Genomic DNA, 19,823 nt, shown 5'->3' with positions numbered 1-19,823 from the left:
GATTTGATATCTTCATGTATTCTGAGCTTCTAGTATAAAATGTATTGGTGATGTTTTTGAAACCTTCAAATCAAATTATTACTGTTTGATACCACTAGAAGACCAAAGAAAATGTGATTGTGCCAGTTCATTTAAATCCAGGGTTGTACACTCTGGTGGAATTTGAGTTTCAATAAGATGTTAGCATCGCTGCTGTTCTTATATCTGTTTTGAATATTTTTTCTTATTTTTATAGTACTAAATGCTCAATTAGAAAACTACATAATAATATAAGGAAGAATCACCAGTATTTCTGCTAGTGACAGATAATACTACCAAAACCCTTTGGTCTTTGTGTATTTATACACACAAACAAATGCATATTTACATATACCTTGAGATCCTGCTTTATTTGAAATTGTCATAAATGCTTTCCCTACTCATCAATCATGTTCCTTTTCTATTGTTATTATACTTGTTATTTATTATATGTGTCTAATGATGTATCAGTTAAGACTTTTGATTCGTTTGCCTAATCACTTTACAGGAAGGTTGTGCTAGCTTGCATTCCCAACTGTGTATGGTTACATAGCATATACAATGGGCTTGTCTAGTTGAAATTCTTGTCCAATCTTAGAAGTCCAGACTTTTCGTAGTACTTTCAATTTTTGTTCAGTCAGTGAGATTCATTTTTTAAATGTCAACTTCTGAAAAATTGTGAGACTTATTGTTATACAGCCTGAAAAGAATGCAGTGTGTTTCCTTTGTGGACATAATATAGATTGGTTATCTCAAGCGAAGCTTATGGAAAGAGAAGTAGACTTTTAAGAAACCTGTTAGGAAGGATATTCAGGAAAATATAGACAGCTGATACAGCAACTTCAAATTAAATATATATTTGTGTACCACTTAAATTTTACATAAACGTTGAGGTAGAGGATAAAGCTTCTTCCTAAAACAGGCCATTAAACCAATGCACATGTTACCAGTACACCAGGAAGAGTATATAAGGTAGCATTTACTCTCCTCTCAAATCACAAAATTCCCAGCCGATCAACCATGTATCCCTTTACCCTTCCATGGCTTGTAGGTGATAAATCATTCTGGCACGTTCTTATACCTTTCAAGGTCATGTAATTCACTAACACAAACTAGCAAAGTCTATGTCTTTTGGGAAGTGACATTTTTCTCTATATCTCATAATAATATACCCATAATGGGTTTTTTTTCTTTCATAATTACCTTTGTCAAGATATATGGAAAATGAATTAAAATTACTTGGAGGATTAAACCAAAATTAGATTTAAGAGTATAATTTGCCTAGGAGGATAATTGAAGTATTGTCAGTAGATAAATCAAACCCAATGCATCAGTGGCTCTTTTATATGAAATAGACTCTAGTGAAAACACTGTAGCTAGAGAGGAAATCAGAATAACCAGGTATCAGGAATGTAGTAAAGCTCTATTAATTCAGTTTTGTGGTATTTCAAATAAGGGTTTGCTGCTGCTTAGTTGCTTCAGTCGTGTCTGACTCTGTGCGACCCCATAAGTGGCAGCCCACCAGGCTCCTCTGTCCCTGGGATTCTCCAGGCAAGAACACTGGAGTGGGTTGCCATTTCCTTCTCCAATGCATGCATGCATGCTAAGTTGCTTCAGTCGTGTCCAACTCTGTGCGACCCTATGGACAGCAGCCCACCAGGCTCCTCTGACCATGGGATTCTCTAGGCAAGAATACTGGAGTGGGTTGCCATTTCCTTCTCCAAAATAAGGGTTTAGTTAGTGTTTATGCTGCCCCACTTTTCTGAGTCTAAAACTGAGATGACGACCTAGGGCTTTTGGTGACAGGGTGTGCAGGTCTAAAGCACATGTTCCAGCTTTCTTGCATGTTTAGCTTAGGTTTTGTGAGTGCATTGCTATTTACCCCATGAAATCACGTGTACAACACTCTGCTTTGTAACTGGACTTGTATTATCTCTTTTTTCTGTTACCACCCATTTCATATTAGCTGCATGGTTAGTCAGCTTATTATTAAATTAACTGTGAATCACTTTAGCGGCCTGTGAAGTAACTAGTCCGTTTTGTGGTCTTTTGCCACACCGTTTTTATAATTTGCATCATTGGCTAATTAGTTGATATTTAAAATTCTTTGACGATTTCTCTGTGGTTTCATGCTTGATTTCTTTCTGAATATTTGTTAAAGAACAGTTCTGTATGTTTTCCTTGCTTTTGGAGTTCTCTGACGGTATGTCTGCTTTCATCATTGGTTTTGATTTCCTGTCTCATCCTGTTGTCTGCTTAGTTGTCAATCCAGACCACCCCCCCCCACCCCCGCCCCCGAGGCTGTAGTTTACCCATCCATCTCCCCTCCCGCATCCTCCCACTTGCTCTGGTCATGGCCGTGCTGTGGCCCACAGCATGTGTCCCCTTAGTCGGGTTTGTGCTTTGTCTTCATGTCTCATTAAATGGTGTTTTTCCCCCATAGCAGTAAGTTGAATTGGTGTATCACTATGTAGTTACAGGAGAAGGCAATGGCAACCCACTCCAGTACTCTTGCCTGGAAAATCCCATGGACAGAGGAGCCTGGTAGGCTGCAGTCCACGGGGTCACACAGAGTCGGACACAACTGAAGCGACTTAGCAGCTTAGCTAGTGTTTATCTCTGCTTAGTAAATGCCTTTTCTTTTGCTATTTTTCTCTGGACATAAAAATCAATGCTGTAAACAAGATTTTAAGGGGAGATTTTTAAAGTCCTCAAACCAACTATCTTTAGAAACTTCAAACAAATCAATTATATGTAAGAATTGAAGTACTATTAATTGTCTTATCTCCATTAATACAATGACCTGTATCAGGCAAAAATGAATAGATTTACTAACTTTGTAAAACTAGGGTGACTTGAAATAATGGAAGAAAACAAATCTAAATACTTTAACGTCTTTCAACAAGGTCTTCCATCACCCCAAGGGCTGTGCTTCCCCCTTGTAACCAGAATCAGTGAGGTAACACCACATATTCCAAAGAACATTTGTAGTTTCTGATTTCCCTTGTGTTTATTTGAGAAATGTATTTCCTTAGAAATACAAATATCTAATAAGCTTATTAGAAACATTCAAAGTCTCTAGTAACCAAATGCATTTTAACTTGAACAACAATGATATTCTGTTCTTGTTCTTAATATTTGCAAGGATTTAAAAAATATTACTCATTGACTGTAAGACTTCTGTGAGGAGCCCACATCATATAGGAGCTTTGAAATTTTTCATTTATATGATATTTGTAATGATATGTTAATGACATGAAATGTTAGTTATAATGGTAAACAGAGAAAATTTTATTAACATAATTGTTCTGTGTGTGCATGCTCAGTCACTCAGTTGTGCCCAACTCTTTGCATCCCCATGGACTGTAGCCCACCAGGCTTCTCTGTCCATGAATTTTCCAGGCAAGAACACTGGAGTGGGTTGCCATTTCCTTCTCCAATGCAGGAAAGTGAAAAGTGAAAGTGAAGTGGCTCAGTCAGGTCCGACTCTTTGCGACCCCATGGACTGCAGCCTACCAGGCTCCTCCATCCATGGGATTTTCCAGGCAAGAATACTGGAGTGGGGTGCCATTGCCTTCTCCAATAATAGAGCCTAAGGAGCACTATAAGATATCTAAGAATTCTGAACCTAACAGATATATATATAATTCACTCAATTGTGTCTGACTCTTTGCAACCCCATGGACTGTGGCCTGCTAGGCTCGTCTGTCCGTGAAATTCTCCAGACAAGAATACTGGACTGGGTAGCCTTTCTCCGCTCCAGATATGTATATGTAATTTACTTTAAAACAAGTAATTGATTATTATAGAAACAACTTTTGATTGCCTTATTCTGATTTTGATTATAATGGCTATTAATGTCCTAAAGAAAATACAGAAGTCTTTTCAAAATTAAGAAACATCTGAGAAGGTTTTTTTTCTTCCAATTTGGATATATGCAGCTGTATGACTCTGAAATGATTATGTGTTAGGACCGAATGTTTGTGCCTCACCTCCACCATCAAAAAATTCATGTGTTGAATTCCTTAACCCCTAATGTGATGGTATTAGTAAGTGGGACGTTTGGGAGGTAATTGGGTCATAAGAGTGGTGCTCTCCTGAGTGGAATTAATGCCCTTATAAGAAGAGAAAGAAACTTGCACCCCTTCTTAGCTTTCCACCATATAGAGATACAGTGAGAAGACAGCCATCTGCGAAGCAGGAAGAGGGTCCTCACTAGACATCAGACCTGCCAGCACTCTGATCTTGGACTTCCCAGACTCCAAAACTGAGAAAAAATAAATATTTGCTGTTTGAACTACCAAGTTTATGATAGTTTTTAAAGAACATCCCAATCTAAAGCAATATATCTTTGTGACCACATGGACTGTAGCCTACCAGGCTCCTCAGCCCGTGGAATTTTCCAGGCAAGAGTACCGGTGTGGGTTGCTGTTTCCTTCTCCAGGGGACCTTCCCAACCTAGGGATTGAACCCAGGTCTCCCGCATTACAGGCATTACAGGCAGACGCTTAACCATCTGAGCCCATATATTTCTTTGAGCCCCTTTTTTGGGGGTGGGGGTAAAAATACTGGAGTGGGTTGCCATTCCTTTCTCCAGGAGGTCTTCCTGACCCAGGGATTGAACCCGGGTCTTCCACACTGTAGGCAGACACTTTACTGTCTGAGCTACCAGGGAAGTCCTTCAAGGTTATATATCAATTACCATACCCTAAAAAGGGCAACCTAGACAAGATTATTTAAGTCAACCTTTTAAGACTATTTTTTTAAACTAAAGATTTATTTTATTTATCTAATTTTTTGGCTGTAGTGGGTCTTTGTTGCTGCACACAGGCTTATGCTAGTTGCAGCGAGCTACTCTAAGTTGCATGGGAGGGCTTCTCCTTGCAGTGGCTTCTCTTGTTGCAGAGCACAGGTTCTAGGCGTGCAGGCTTCTGTAGTTGTAGCAGTCGGCTCAGTACCTGTGACTTGCAGGCTCTAAAGCACAGGCTCAGTAGTTGTGGTGCATGGGCTTAGCTGCTCTGAGGCATGTGGGATCTTCCCAAACCAGGTATTGAACCAGTGTCCCCTGCACTGCAAGGCAAATTCTTGACCACTGGGTCACCAGGGAAGCCCTTTAGAGGTATTTTTAAAAGAAGTCTATTATTGCCTTCTTGTCTAGCGCAAGATAATCATTATTATGAAAACTTACTTTATAAGATTTTACTTTTTAAGACTTAATTCATAATATGTATGAATACCTAGTCTCTCAAACAATATAACAATAACCTTGTTCCCAAACAAGGTATTACTGAAAGGGCCATGACTATGGAAAACACACCTTGTGTAAGAAACAAAAATTGTGTCAGTGTTGAACAACTTGCCCACCAAAATGTCTTGGTTGGGTAATTTCAATCATAACATGGGATCCTCTCAAACAGGTGATCAGGTATTGATTCCTAACAATACTGGTGAATATTTTCTACTTATCAACATATATCACAGTCTCTAAACAGTTTATTTTTGAGTTATCTATATTTACCTTTTTCTATTTCACCCATAACAATTTTTAATATGATATTTTATCATTCATCAGTGCTGAGTGCTTAATTACAAGTTCATTTCTATATGTTAGTATACAGTAGAATATGCAATTATAGAATGTGATTCAGTAACACTTTAGATGAATGATTTATATACTTCTCATTTTAAAGGACGGATACTTGAGAAATGTAAATGCAATTTTAAAAAAATCATTAAGGCAATGAAAAACTCTCCAGGTGAGGGTGGCAGATTGCAACCCCCTTCTCCCCAAGAAAGATCAGACCCCTAAATAAAGAAAATAAGAGCCAGAAAAATCATACTCCATCTCTGATGAGACAATGTTCAAGATTCTGTAACTTGAACTATAATATTTGAAGATAGAAAGCAGATGAAGGAAAAATTACTGAGTAGAGAAGAGGAAAATCAAACATAATGCATGGGGAGAGGGAGTCTCAAGAGGGCTATCAGGATTGTTTCCCACAATCCCAGAAAATTTCAGGAATTTAGGATGCCAGAAACTTCATAGGAAGAGGATAAGAAGGGGCTGAATCATGTTTAATTAAACATTTAATTTAGAGACCCAGATTCCTGCCACCATCTTGTATAGACAATTAACTATTTCCCCAGTATAGGGAGAAGAGAGAAAGAATGATGTGACTCTGAAAATAAGTGCCCTTAATTCCAGGATTCCTTCAGAAGCTAGAATCATCTCCTTAATCAAAGACGTTAAAAGAGCCTCCTCTATAGAATCAGAACGATCCCCAGAGAAAATACTATAGCTATAATTTGGAAAAAAACAACAACAACAAAACAGCTGACCACCTGATTACACAGTCACTAAGGAAGCTCACCTTCAAGCCTTTCACTCAAACTTCCATCAACTTTTTAGAGATTCACTCTTGTATGAACAGACAGTTGAGGAATATCAAGTGTGGAAAACTTCCAAAATAGAGGAGATCAAAGCAAAAACCATGGCAAAGTGTCTCCTTTTTATTCAAGGAGAGCTCAGAGAAGATACTGCATGAATGAAACAAAGGTGAAATGAAAAAGAAGTGAACCACCAGAGAACAAGAAAGAATAAAGCATGCTAGCCCAAAGAAAAAGCAGGTGGAAAATCTAAACCATGACGTATAGGACATCATCTGAAAAAACAGGACAAAAAAAAAGAGATAGGGACTGAAAGAAGCATTTTTTTCCAATAGAGATTTAGTACATGAATCCAATACATCAATAGTAGGAGAACCAGAAATAGAAGACATATGATGGAGAGAAAAATATCGAAGAATTAATATAAGAAAATCTGTAAGTAATGAAAAATATGTTTCTCTTATCTGAAAAAGCGCACTTAAAAAAAATGACCTAAAGCAAGGCACATTGTTGGGAGGCGGGGTGGGAGTGGGGGAAGAGTATTGTGATAAAAAGAAGTTCCTGACGGTTTCCAAAGAGAAAAAACAAATAGGTCACAAACAGAAAATTTGAAATCAAAATGCCATCACACTTCTTAATAGCCACATGGAAAGCTAGAAGACAGTGAACCAATGCCTTCAAAATTCTAAAAGACAGTTTCCAACCTAAAATGTTATGCCCAACCAATCAACAATCATATATCCAAGTAATAAACAAAATGTCAAGATCTCAAGAAAATGTATATCAGGAAACTAGGTAGAAGATGTGTTTCACCAAAATTAAGATTAAATAATAAAAAGGAATCAGTTCAGTCACTCAGTTGTGTCTGACTCTGTGCGACCCCATGGACTACACCATGCCAGGCCTCCCTGTCCATCACCAACTCCCAGCGTTTACTCAGACTCATGTCCATTGAGTCAGTGATGCCATCCAATCATCTCATCCTCTGTTGTCCCCTTCTCCTCCTGTCTTCAATCTTTCCCAGAATCAGGGTCTTTTCCAATGAGTCAGTTCTCTGCATCTTGTGGCCAGAGTATTGGAGGTTCAGCTTCAGCATCAGTCCTTCCAATGAATGAATATTCAGAACTGATTTCCTTCAGGATGGACTGGTTGGATCTCTTTGCTGTCCAAAAGACTCTGAAGAGTCTTCTCCAACACCACAGTTCAAAAGCATCAATTCTTCAGTGCTCAGCTTTTTTATAGTCCAATTCTCACATCCATACATGACTACAGGATAAACCATAGCTTAGACTTAGACGGACCTTTGTCAGCAAAGTAATGTCTCTGCTTTTTAATATGCTGTGTAGATTGGTTATAACTTTTCTTCCGAGGAGTAAGCGTCTTTTAATTTCATGGCTGCAGTCACCATCTGCAGTGATTTTGGAGCCCCCCAAAAAAAAAGTCTGTCACTGTTTCCACTGTTTCCCCATCTATTTGCCAAGAAGTCATGGGACCAGATGCCATGATCTTAGTTTTCTGAATGTTGAGTTTTAAGCCAAATTAAACTCATGATTAAACTTAAACTCTCTTCTTTCACTTTCACCAAGAGGCTCTTTAGTTCTTCGCTTTCTGCCATAAGGGTGGTGTCATCTGCATATCTGAGGTTATTGATATTTCTCCCGGCAATCTTGATTCCAAATTGTGCTTCATCCAGTCTGGCATTTCTTATAATGTACTCTGCATATAAGTTAAACAAGCAAGATAACAATATACAAGCTTGACGTACTCCTTTTCCTATTTGGAACCAGTCCGTTCTTCCATGTCTGGTCCTAACTGTTGCTTCTTGACCTGCATACAGATTTCTCAGGAGGCAGGTAAGGTGGTCTGGTATTCCCATCTCTTTAAGAGTTTTCCACAGTTTGTTGTGATCCATACAGTCAAAGGCTTTGGCATAGTCAATAAAGCAGAAATAGATGATTTTCTGGAACTCTCTTGCTTTTTCGATGATCCAGAGTATGTTGGCAATTTGATCTCTGGTTCCTCTGCCTTTTCTAAATCCAGCTTGAACATCTGGAATTTCATGGTTCATGTACTGTTGAAGCCTGGTTTGGAGAATTTTGAGCATTACTTTACTAGTGTGTGAGATGAGTGCAATTGTACGGTAGTTTGAGCATTCTTTGGCATTGCCTTTCTTGGGATTAGAATGAAAACTGACCTTTTCCAGTCCTGTGGCCACTGCTAAGTTTTCCAAATTTGCTGGCATATTGAGTGCAGCACTTTCACAGCATCATCTTTCAGAATTTGAAATAGCTCAACTGGAATTCCATCACCTCCACTAGCTTTGTTCATAGTAATGCTTTCTAAGGCTCACTTGACTTCACATTCCAGGATGTCTTGCTCTAGATTAGTGATCACACCGTCATGATTATCTGGATCATAAAGATCTTTTTTGTATAGTTCTTCTGTGTATTCTTGCCACCTCTTCTTAATATCTTCTGCTTCTGTTAGATCCATACCATTTCTGTCCTTTATTGTGTCCATCTTTGCATGAAATGTTCCCTTGGTATCTCTAATTTTCTTGAAGAGATCTCTAGTCTTTCCCATTCTATTGTTTTCCTCTATTTTTCGCATTGATTACTGAGGAAGGCTTTCTTATATCTCCTTGCTATTCTTTGGAAGTCTGCATTCAAATGCATATATCCTTCCTTTTCTCCTTTACCTTTTGCCTCTCTTCTTTTTACAGCTGTTTGTAAGGCCTCCTGAGACAGCCATTTTGCCTTTTTGCATTTCTTTTTCTTGGAGATGGCCTTGATCCCTGTCTCCTGTACAATGTCACGAACCTCAGTCCGTAGTTCACCAGGCACTCTATCAAATCTAATCCCTTGAATCTATTTGTCACTTCCACTGTATAATTGTAAGGGATTTGATTTAGGTCATACCTGAATGGTCTAGAACTAACATCCAGAAAAGATGTTCTTTTCATTATAGGGGACTGGAATGCAAAAGTAGGAAGTCAAGAAACACCTGGAGTAACAGGCAAATTTGGCCTTGGAGTACAGAATGAAGCAGGGCAAAGGCTAATAGAGTTTTGCCAAGAGAACACACTGGTCATAGCAAACCCCTTTTCCAACAACACAAGAGAAGAATCTACACATGGACATCACCAGATGGTCAATACTAAAATCAGATTGATTATATTCTTTGCAGCCAAAGATGGAGAAGCTCTATACAGTCAGCAAAAACAAGACCAGGAGCTGACTGTGGCTCAGAGCATGAACTCCTTATTGCCAAATTCAGACTTAATTTGAAGAAATAGGGAAAACCACTAGACCACTCAATGGACATGAGTTTGAGTAAACTCCAGGAGTTGGTGATGGACAGGGAGGTCCGGCGTACTGCAGTCCATGGGGTCGCAAAGAGTCAGACATGACTGAGTGACTGAACTGAACTGAACTGGATGGTCTAGTGGTTTTCCCTACTTTCTTCAATTTAAATCTGAATTTGGCAATAAGGAATTCATGATCTGAGCCACAGTCAGCTCCCTGTCTTGTTTTTGCTGACTGTATAGGGTTTCTCCATCTTTGGCTGGATGAAAGATGTAATAAAAGGGACTGCTGCTGCTGCTGCTGCTAAGTCGCTTCAGTCATGTCTGACTCTGTGCGACCCCAAAGACAGCAGCCCACCAGGCTCCTCCATCCCTGGGATTCTCCTGGCAAGAACACTGGAGTGGGTTGCCATTTCCTTCTCCAATGCATGAAAGTGAAAAGGAATAAGTGGTATCTAATACACGAGTGGGTGAAGGGAGTTCTTAGTCTGATGGCAAAGAAAAGTCACAGGACCAGACAGAGCTAGGTGTTAGGCCTAGAAAGCTGTGAATCCAGGTTTTAGTAAAGGGTCAGAAGGCACAGGAAAGATGTCTTCAGGAAAGAAAAATGGAACTGGCCAATTATTTGACAATTTTCACACAGTGGAAAATTGTACCATAGAACATTTTACAGAACTTTTGTGCAGGGAAAGTCTTGGATGTTAAGAAGAAAAAATTTTACAGCATAGTTAGCTCAGCAGTGAACTGTACATACAGTTAATATACAAAGAAATAATAATAAAAGACACTGCATGAACACTTAACTAAAATTTAGAGGTAATATTAAGAGGATGACCAAAGGGAAAGGACATATAAATTATGCAAAAAAACACCCCACTTTATCTCCTGTAACAGAAAATCAATAGATGGTGTCTAATATTTACAAATCGAAAGAGCAGTATATGTTTTTTAATTGCAGTATAGTTGATTTGCAATGTCATGTTAGTTTCAGGCATACAGCATAGTGATTCAGATATACATATATTTATGTAAATATATATACATATAATATTCTTTTTCAGATTCTTTTCCCTTATAGATTATTACAAAATGTTGGGTAAAGAAAGATCCCTGTGTTATACAGTAGGTCTTTGTTGGTTACCTATTTTATATATAGTAGTGTGTATCTGTTAATCTCAGTCTTCTAATTTATCCCTCCTTTTCCCTTTCATAACTGTAAGTTTGTTTTCTGTGTTCGTGGATATTTTTGTTTTGTAAATAAATTCATTTATATATATTTTTTAGATTCTACTTATAAGCAGTATCATGTATTTGCCTTTCCCTGCCTGACTTACTCCACTTAGTATGATAATCTGTAGATGCATCCATGTTGCTGCAAATGCTGTTTCATTTTTAAAGGCTAAGTAATGTATATATTCCATTGTATATATCATATATAACGTTGTTGTTCAGTCACTAAGTCATGTCCAACTCTTTGCAACCCCATGGACTGCAGCACATCAGGGGCCATATATATATAACATATATAATTATATATTATATGTATATGTTATATGTGTGTGTGAAAGTTGCTCAGTCATGTCCAACTCTTTGCAACCCCTTGGATTATACAGTCCATGAAATTCTCCAAGCCAGAATACTGGAGTGGGTAGCCTTTCCCTTCTGCAGGAGATCTTCCCAACCCAGGGATCAAACCAAGGTCTCCCACATTGCAGGTGAATACTTTACCAGCTAAGCCACCAGGAAAGCCCATATGTTTTATATATATATATATATATATATATATATATATATATATATATATACACACACACATATTAATATATATTGTATAATTAGTATATTAATATATTAATCACACATATATAATATATTAAATCCATATAATATATACATTATAACGTATCTATGTTATATGTTATATGTGTGTATTATATATATTATATGTATAATGTGTGAGTGTATATATATTATGTATATGTTACATCTTTTTTGTTTTTCAGAATTGCCCTCAGGTGTCAGAACCTCTGCTAAACTGTGAGGGCAGACAGCTCTTTCTTTTTTAATGTGTTTGTTTTTTTGGCTGTGCTGAGTCTTCGTTTAGTCTCAGCTCTTGAAATCTCTGGTCTTCGTTGCAACATCTGGGATCTTTCTGTCGTAGCCTGTGAACTTAGCTGTAGCATGTGGGATCTAGTTCCCTGACCAGGGATTGAATCTGGCCCTCTACACTGGGAACTTGGGGTCTTAGCCACTGGACCACCAGGGAAGTCCCTGTCTCACATCTTTGTTGTCCATACATCTGTTGATGGACACGTAAGATGCTTCCATGTCTTGGCTATTATAAATAGTACTGCAGTGAAAATTGAGCTGCAAGTGTCTTTTCAAATTATGGTTTTCCGTGGATATATGCCCAGGAGCGGCAGTGCTGGATCATACGATAAGTCTATTTTAAGTTTTATAAGGAACCCCTATACTGTTCTCCATAGTGTCTGCACCAATTTATTTTCCTACTAACTGTGTAGGAGGGTTCCTTTTTATCCACACCCTCTCCAGCTTTTATTTGTAGACTTTTTGACGATGGCTGTTCTGACTGGAGTAAGGTGATATCTCACTATAGTTTTGATTTGAAATAAGCAATATACATTTATTGTATAGAAAAACAGAGATGGATTTCAGGAAAGAAAACCAGTGAGTTGAAAAGCATTATCTGTTCACCAGATTTTCTCTTTGAGTGAAGTGTTTACAGAACAAGGAACTGTTTTTGTCATTCCTTCCTTTTTAGCATTATTTGAATTTTAAAGCCAATTACCTATAATATATTGCATGAAAGTTTTTGAAGAGGGAAAACAGGAGATCAATTGAAACCAAGCTTGCTTCTAAGATATCTGGTTAAGAATCCTTCTTTGAGAAGCAGTGGCTCAGAGCATGATTGGGTTGAGGCAAATTTAGAGATGATTCAGCTTAGCTTTCTCATTTTGTAGATATAAAAGTTGAGGCTGCACTTGGGGAAGAGGAACATAGCAAGTTAATGTGAGAGCTGGGATTGGAGTGACTTCCTGTTTGCTCCTCACATCTAAAGAAAGAGGTAGACAAGGAACATAGAGAATTAGAATAATGGTGTCAGAGAGGTTGAGATTAAATCTTGTCTTCGTCACTTATGACCTTGGACTAGCCACTTGGTCTTTTTGTAAAATGAGGAATACAACATCTATATCTGTGGTTTGGACTAGGAAAACACTATTAAATGTTAAATTAATCTTAAAAAAAAAAAACCAAAGCAAAGAAAAACAACCCCAAGGATAGGATGCCTCATAAAATCATAAATCTAGCACAAGCTTAGTTTTGGGCGTATGAATAAGGCATAGGCTTACTGTCTTTACCAACACATATTCTTTTAGAATATATGTGTCTTTATCAACATAAATTTTCTTAGAGAAGAATCAATCAGTTTTGTCTAGAATCTTGCCTTGTTTTTTAGAAGCTGCCAGTTGAAAGACATTCTGAGAGTGAGTGATGATTAATTTCTTTTATTTACTACCACATATAGCAAAGATACATGGTTTGAAGTTCTTGGCTATTCATCATAGGATGATGAACTGGCTTACATCATAGGATGTGTTATACTTAGAATTTTTAGGACGTGTATTAAATAGATTAATTGAAATAAGGAAAAGTAAGGGAAAAGCCCTTAATTTATATCCCTGAATTCTTCAGCCTTTATTTGGATCAATAATATTTACATATACTTTGGAATGTGCATTATCTTGGCCAATAGGTACTTTTACAATTCAATATTTTATCTTTTGCTAGAATTCAGTGTATTTACAGAGAACCACAATACCGAATTTTGGGGATCAGTGAAACACTTTTTTGCTGTGTTCTCCACTAATTGTTGATTAACTATGGTGTTTTCCCCCAGCATATTAACCTTTATTAGATACTCATAGTTTATGTTTTATGCTCTTTCTACAGTTGTCAGATCTATCCAGTGTGTATATCTATAATCTATTTATCTTTTATATATTATATTACAAAGTCTCTGGTCAGATGTTTGAAATGTAATTAGAAATTAGATTTCATACCAGTTTCTGTAAATAGTAATGGTTTAAGAAAAAAAAATTGGATGTATTTCTCTTTGTCCCTTCCTTCCTTTGTGACTCCTTTATGTGTAACTAGAACATATTCCATTCCTTCTTCTCTTAAATCAGTGGTGAACCTAAGCCTGACACCCAGAAATTCTTCATTGAAACAGATGGTCTCTAAGGGTTCCTTCCAGCTCCAAATATGTTGGTTAGGGAAGACATAGCATGATGTAGTGGAAAGCCTGTGAGCTTCAGACCTGGATTCAGAGTTCACCTAGAATGCTTGCTGTCTAGGTGACCTTGTCATGATATTGCAAGAGACATAGTAAGAGCTATTTAAAGTATTAATTTTAAAAAGAAAACAATTAAGTGATTAAAACAAGAAAAAATATCTATGTAAAGATTTTTCAGTTCACTTCATTTCAGTCGCTCAGTCGTGTCCAACTCTTTGTGACCCCATGAATTGCAGCACGCCAGGCCTCCCTGTCCATCACCATCTCCCGGAGTTCACTCAGACTCACATCCATCGAGTCAGTGATGCCATCTAGCCATCTCATCCTCTGTCATTCCCTTCTCCTCCTGCCCCCAATCCCTCCCAGCATCAAAGTCTTTTCCAATGAGTCAACGCTTCACGAGGTGGCCAAAGTACTGGAGTTTCAGCTTTAGCATCATTCCTTCCAAAGAAATCCCAGGGCTGATCTCCTTCAGAATGGACTGGTTGGATCTCCTTGCAGTCCAAGGGACTCTCAAGAGTCTTCTCCAACACCACAATTCAAAAGCATCAATTCTTCGGCGCTCAGCCTTCTTTACAGTCCAACTGTCACATTCATACATGACCACAGGAAAAACCATAGCCTTGACTAGATGGACCTTTGTAGGCAAAGTAATGTCTCTGCTTTTCAATATGCTGTTTTTACATCTTGCAGACACTGAATACATGCTAGTTCCCTATGGTGTTGTAATTCCAGAAGATAGTAGGACCAATGAGATAAAGAAAATGAGAAGGAATGTACAATACTCCCCCCACCCCCGTCTTTGTAATTTTGCTTTCCTTGGTTTCAGTTACCTGTGGTCACTTATGGTCTGAAATATTAAATGGGAAAAAAAAAACCAAAAAACCAGTTCCTAAATTTGAAATTATACACTGTCCTCCAACCAGCCCAGGACATGAATCATTCCTTTGTCCAGGGTATTCACACTATATACATTCTCCCCCCGCCAATATAAGAATAAGCATAGTACAGTTGACCCTTGAACTACATGGGTCAGGCTGGGGGTCAGGATCCTGCCCCTCAGGAGCTGCTTTGTTGAGAGCATATACTTAATTTCCCCAAGTTTGAGTTTCCTCGCTTCTTGGATGGAGATAATACAATCTTTCAGGGCTGTTGTGAGCATAGGAAAATGTGCGTGCCATCACCCAGCATAGTTGCCAACACATAAAGGGCACGGGGTGAGTGTTGGTTCTCTTCTCTCTCCCCCCAGGGGAAAGTGCATCTACAATTTTTACTATGAGGCTTTCTCCAGCCACTCAGTGAGAATAAGAACTAGCCTGAATTTCACCCTGCAAAACTGATTTTTAAAAAAAGTGGGCAGATGAAAAAATCCAGGTTCTTTCCAATCCATTAGTTGTTGCTCCCTTCACTGGACAGCAGCCTACGTGGGTGATACTTGCGGAGTGAAGAAAGGTGGTTGACAGCAACCACGGAGATAGTTGACCTCAATGGAGCTGATGCAAGCCTGCAAGGAGGGGAGAATTCAGGAGCAGGTCCGAGAGCAGAGAGCCTGCTTTCCCCTTCTCAATACAGCTTTGTCTTTGGTCTGCCAGTTGAAAGGGGGAAGCTGACTTACACTACTTAATCTCCAGAAATTTCCAGAAAACCTCCTTGTCTTCACCCTAAAAGCCCTTCAGCCCCCTCCCTACCCTGAAGTTGAAAGATTTGTGTCTAGAAAGGACAATTATAATCCAGTACAACTTGCCTCTGTTCAGAATGAGATCTGAGCATTTTTCTGACAAAATGCTTCATCTTTTAGGATCTCTACATCTGATTTCCTTTTGGAGTCCTAATTTTCTTTATTTAGCCCAATAATTTGCAAAATGGTCTGCTTTAGATAATGGTACAGTATAGATATGTTTAAGGCATTCATTCTAAAAACATTTTAAAATAATTTTATTTTTCTTTTCATGAATTATTGATGCACTAATCATGACTTCAGTCCACAGTGTTTTTCCTTTTTAAATAAACTCTTTAAGAATATTTCACACAAATCATCATTCAGTGTTAAGAATTGTAATTCTGTGAATATAAACAGGAGCTACATAAATATGACTTGATCAGTTTTATACAACACTGATGAGAATATATTCAGACGGCATTTGAAAAAGTGTTTTCAAATACACTTCTGTTTAGTGTTGCAACAGCATTGTGATGTGTCAGTATTATTAACCATAGTTTATGGTGGAGGAAACTGAAGCCCAAAGATTTTAAATTTCAAGCATCCCAGGATCATCGAGCCAATTAGAGTTCTGAACTAGAAATTCTAATTTCCAAGTAGAGTTCTTGCCAGGATGCCACAACTGAGCTAAAGTTTCAATCAGTAAGAGCCTTAGTTTAGACTTGCATACATACTGAATCCTCCATGCTTTACATGACATCAGCTTTCCCATTGAATGAATCTTATGCTCCGTTATAAATTTTCCATTTGTAATCTTTCAACCTCTTGCTTAATTCTCTTAATAAATATGAATACCTAATTAGTCCTTTGGCATGTCCAAATGAGAACTATTTAAACTACTATGACATAAACTCTTAAGGAACAATGCTTACAGTTTTGTTATTTTTTTTCTAATGGCACGAAGTAGCACTGTTAGTTAAAAAAGAACTTAGTGCTGAGGTCTGGTCTTATTTTCCAGGTGGCACTGCATGCGTGTGGAGTGGCAACAGACATGGTGATCGAACACTGCCTCAAAACACGGGCTTCCTTTGTCACATGCCCTTGCTGTTACGGTTTCATTCAGAACACCTCCAAGTTTAATTTTCCAAAAAGGTGAAATCTTGTGTTCTGCCACAAGGTATCAATATGGGTGTTAAATCAATGCACAAAACTCTTTTGATATAAAGTCGCAATGAGATTTCAGGCTCCAGCTCATTTCCTTTTTCCACAATGGCAAGCACTGTTCATAAGCTGCATAAGGAAGAGAGGATCTCCTCCCCCTCTATATCTACCCCTGGATCCAGCTCTTGCTGAAGTTTAGAACAGATCTGTCGAGGAGTTAGCAGACTGGAAGTCAGCACTCCTGTGTGTACTTCTCAGAGAAAATTATCACCCTTGAGAGGCAATAGAGGGCAGTGGTCAAGTGCTTAGGACCTGAAAGTTTTCTGCCCCAGTGCTGATATTGGCTCCTCATTCTTTTGTAAATTGTTTCACCTCAGGCAATTCACTTAAACTCTTTTTGCCTACATTTCCTCATCTACAAAAGGGAGATTATAATAATATCTACCTCAGGGTTTTTATGAGAATTGAACGATATACATGTAAACCACTTCGAAGTGGCACAAAGTAAGTACTCAGTAAACATGAACTGTTGCTAACTACAGCAGTAGTTTAAATTCTTCCCGAGGGTGGTGACGATTAACCTGCAAGCTCAACGGCCATATTTACTGTCCTCCTTACCTCACACAGAAAAGGGAGACATTTTCATTGTCATCACTTTAACTCAACACGCTTGCTGACTCAGTTACATCCGACTCTTTGTGACCCCATGGACCGTAGCCCGCGAGGCTCCACTGTCCATGGAATTTTCCAGGCAAGATTACTGGAGCGGGTTGCCATTTCCTCCTCTAGGGAATTTTCCCCACCCAGGCATCAAACCCATGTCTCCTGCATTGGTAGGTGGGTTCTTAACCACTGAGCCACCTGGAAAGCCCTGCACTCACCCTAGTGGGGGGGCCATTCTTGGTGTTTATGACATTTCATTTGATTTATGGTTATTGAGAATCCAGCTGATCATATTAGGCCTGTTAAATATAGGATAGGTTACATATGTTCATTTGAGCTGTTCGGTCTACAATCTCACTTAACTGATTTTAAAGTCTCAGTTTAGTGTCTGTCAACTTTTCCACTTCTCTGTGGACTTACTGACATTTACCCCCTTTGTCATTAAGGCACCACTCCCAGGCCCCACTGTCCCCTTGCCCTAATCACCCTAGGGCCAGGTACCAGACAACTCGGGACAGCCCCTATGCTTCAGAATAACAGTAAAACCTACATTTTTAACATGCCTGAATCTGTGTGCACCCATGCAAGGAAGAGAGAAAAATGATTGTGCTTCTCTAATACCGTAAACAGTCTTTGAAAGAAATTCTTTAAAATGAATCACATACAGATAACGTGCTTTTGTCATTTTATGAAGGTACTTCAAACTGGCATTGTTTTTACTTCAGGATAGCATTATACCCTTCAGATAAAATACATATTTTTGTTTATGGTTTAATTTCTCCAAGACTATTTCCACTGTTTAATCTTCGGTGTTTAAGTAATTCATTTTTCTTTTCTATTTCAGTGAACAATTCAAGAAAACATTATCGTACAAGGTAACTTTTTAAAAAATTTATTTTAATTGGAGGCTAATTACTTTACAATATTGTGTATTTGCCATACATTCACATGAGTCAGCCATAGGTGTACATGTGTTCCCCATCCTGAACCCCCCTCCCAACTCCCTCCCCATCCCATCCCTCAGGGTCATCCCAGTGCACCAGCCCTGAGCACCCTGTCTCATACATCAAACCTGGACTGGCGATCTATTTCACATACGATAATATATATGTTTCAATGCTATTCTCTCAAATCATCCCACCCTTGCCTTCTTCCACAGAGTCCAAAAGTCTGTTCTTTACATCTGTGTCTCTTTTGCTGTCTCGTTATAAAGGGTCATAATTACCATTGATCTAAATTCCATATATATATATTAATATACTGTATTGGTGTTTTTCTTTCTGACTTACTTCACTCTGTATAATAGGTTCCAGTTTCATCCACCTCATTAGAACTGATTCAAATGAATTCTTTTTAATGGCTGAGTAATACTCCATTGTGTATATGTACCACAGCTTTCTTATCCATTGGTCTGCTGATGGACATCTAGGTTGCTTCCATGTCCTGGCTATTGTAAACAGTGCTGCGATGAACATTGGGGTACACGTGTCTTTTTCAATTCTGATTTCCTTTATGTGTATGCCCAGTAGTGGGATTGCTGGGTCGTACACGCTATCATACATGGGGTCTCAAAGAGTCGAATGTGACTGAGTGACTGAACTGAACTGAACACTATCTTACAAGGAAACTTTTAAAAGATCTAGATGTTTTGCTCATATACTTTTTATTACTTCTTTATATTTTCTCTCTCAAATTTCTAATGGAGTATATAATCTAGTTACACTTGAATCACTCAGGAGCATCTAACACAGATTTTTTTTTTTCTTTTTGGCCCGTCAAGATTAATCTTCAAGTAGCTGACAAGATTTGCGAAAAGTCTGAGAGTTGACCCTACTCGCAAGCTAACAAGTTGGCCTGGCACAATTTTCATGGATGCTAGCAGAAGATAGGAAACCCCTGAGTCAGAGGCAAAGGGCAGTATTGCTCACAGCCGTAGGAGTCGCTGGACTATCATCAGTTTCACAGGGACTCCCTGAGCCCCAGTTCCCACAGGGCAGCACAGAAAGGGCCAGGTGATACCTACATGTACAGTGAATTGCATTACAGGGACAGAAACCTGAGCTAGGAAACCCGAATGTTTTAAGATGTAATCTTTAAGTAAGCATGCCTCCCCTTTTCTGCAGAGGGAGAGAAGGGGAGTTTCCAAGTCTGTATAGTTTCCAAGACTGTTCACTTTGAAAGGATTATCTGGAACAGAGGCAGATTTTTTCTGTAGAAGGTAGTAAATACTTCCGGCTTTGCTGGGCACTTGCACATCTCCCACATACTCTACATCGGCCTGTCATTGTTGCTGGTGTACCCCTCTTTGAAAGTGT

At 38.5% G+C, this 19,823-nt stretch overlaps 1 protein-coding gene across 2 annotated transcripts in view; it reads left to right on the top strand.

Moving 5' to 3' along the window:
- Positions 1-19,823, top strand: part of GSTCD (glutathione S-transferase C-terminal domain containing) — a 128,150-nt gene that overhangs the window by 101,135 nt on the left and 7,192 nt on the right. For both annotated transcript variants that reach the window (XM_068975640.1, XM_068975639.1), the window contains exons 8-9: positions 16,703-16,836; positions 18,353-18,383. In XM_068975640.1, the coding sequence (XP_068831741.1) occupies positions 16,703-16,836; positions 18,353-18,383 (165 nt within the window). The remainder of the gene's footprint in view (positions 1-16,702; positions 16,837-18,352; positions 18,384-19,823) is intronic.

The sequence above is a fragment of the Capricornis sumatraensis genome, chromosome 7 (genome assembly GCF_032405125.1).
Source record: "Capricornis sumatraensis isolate serow.1 chromosome 7, serow.2, whole genome shotgun sequence".
NCBI lineage: Eukaryota > Metazoa > Chordata > Mammalia > Artiodactyla > Bovidae > Capricornis > Capricornis sumatraensis.
Note: the sequence above shows the minus strand (reverse complement) of the source record. Positions and strands in the feature narration are given on the sequence as shown.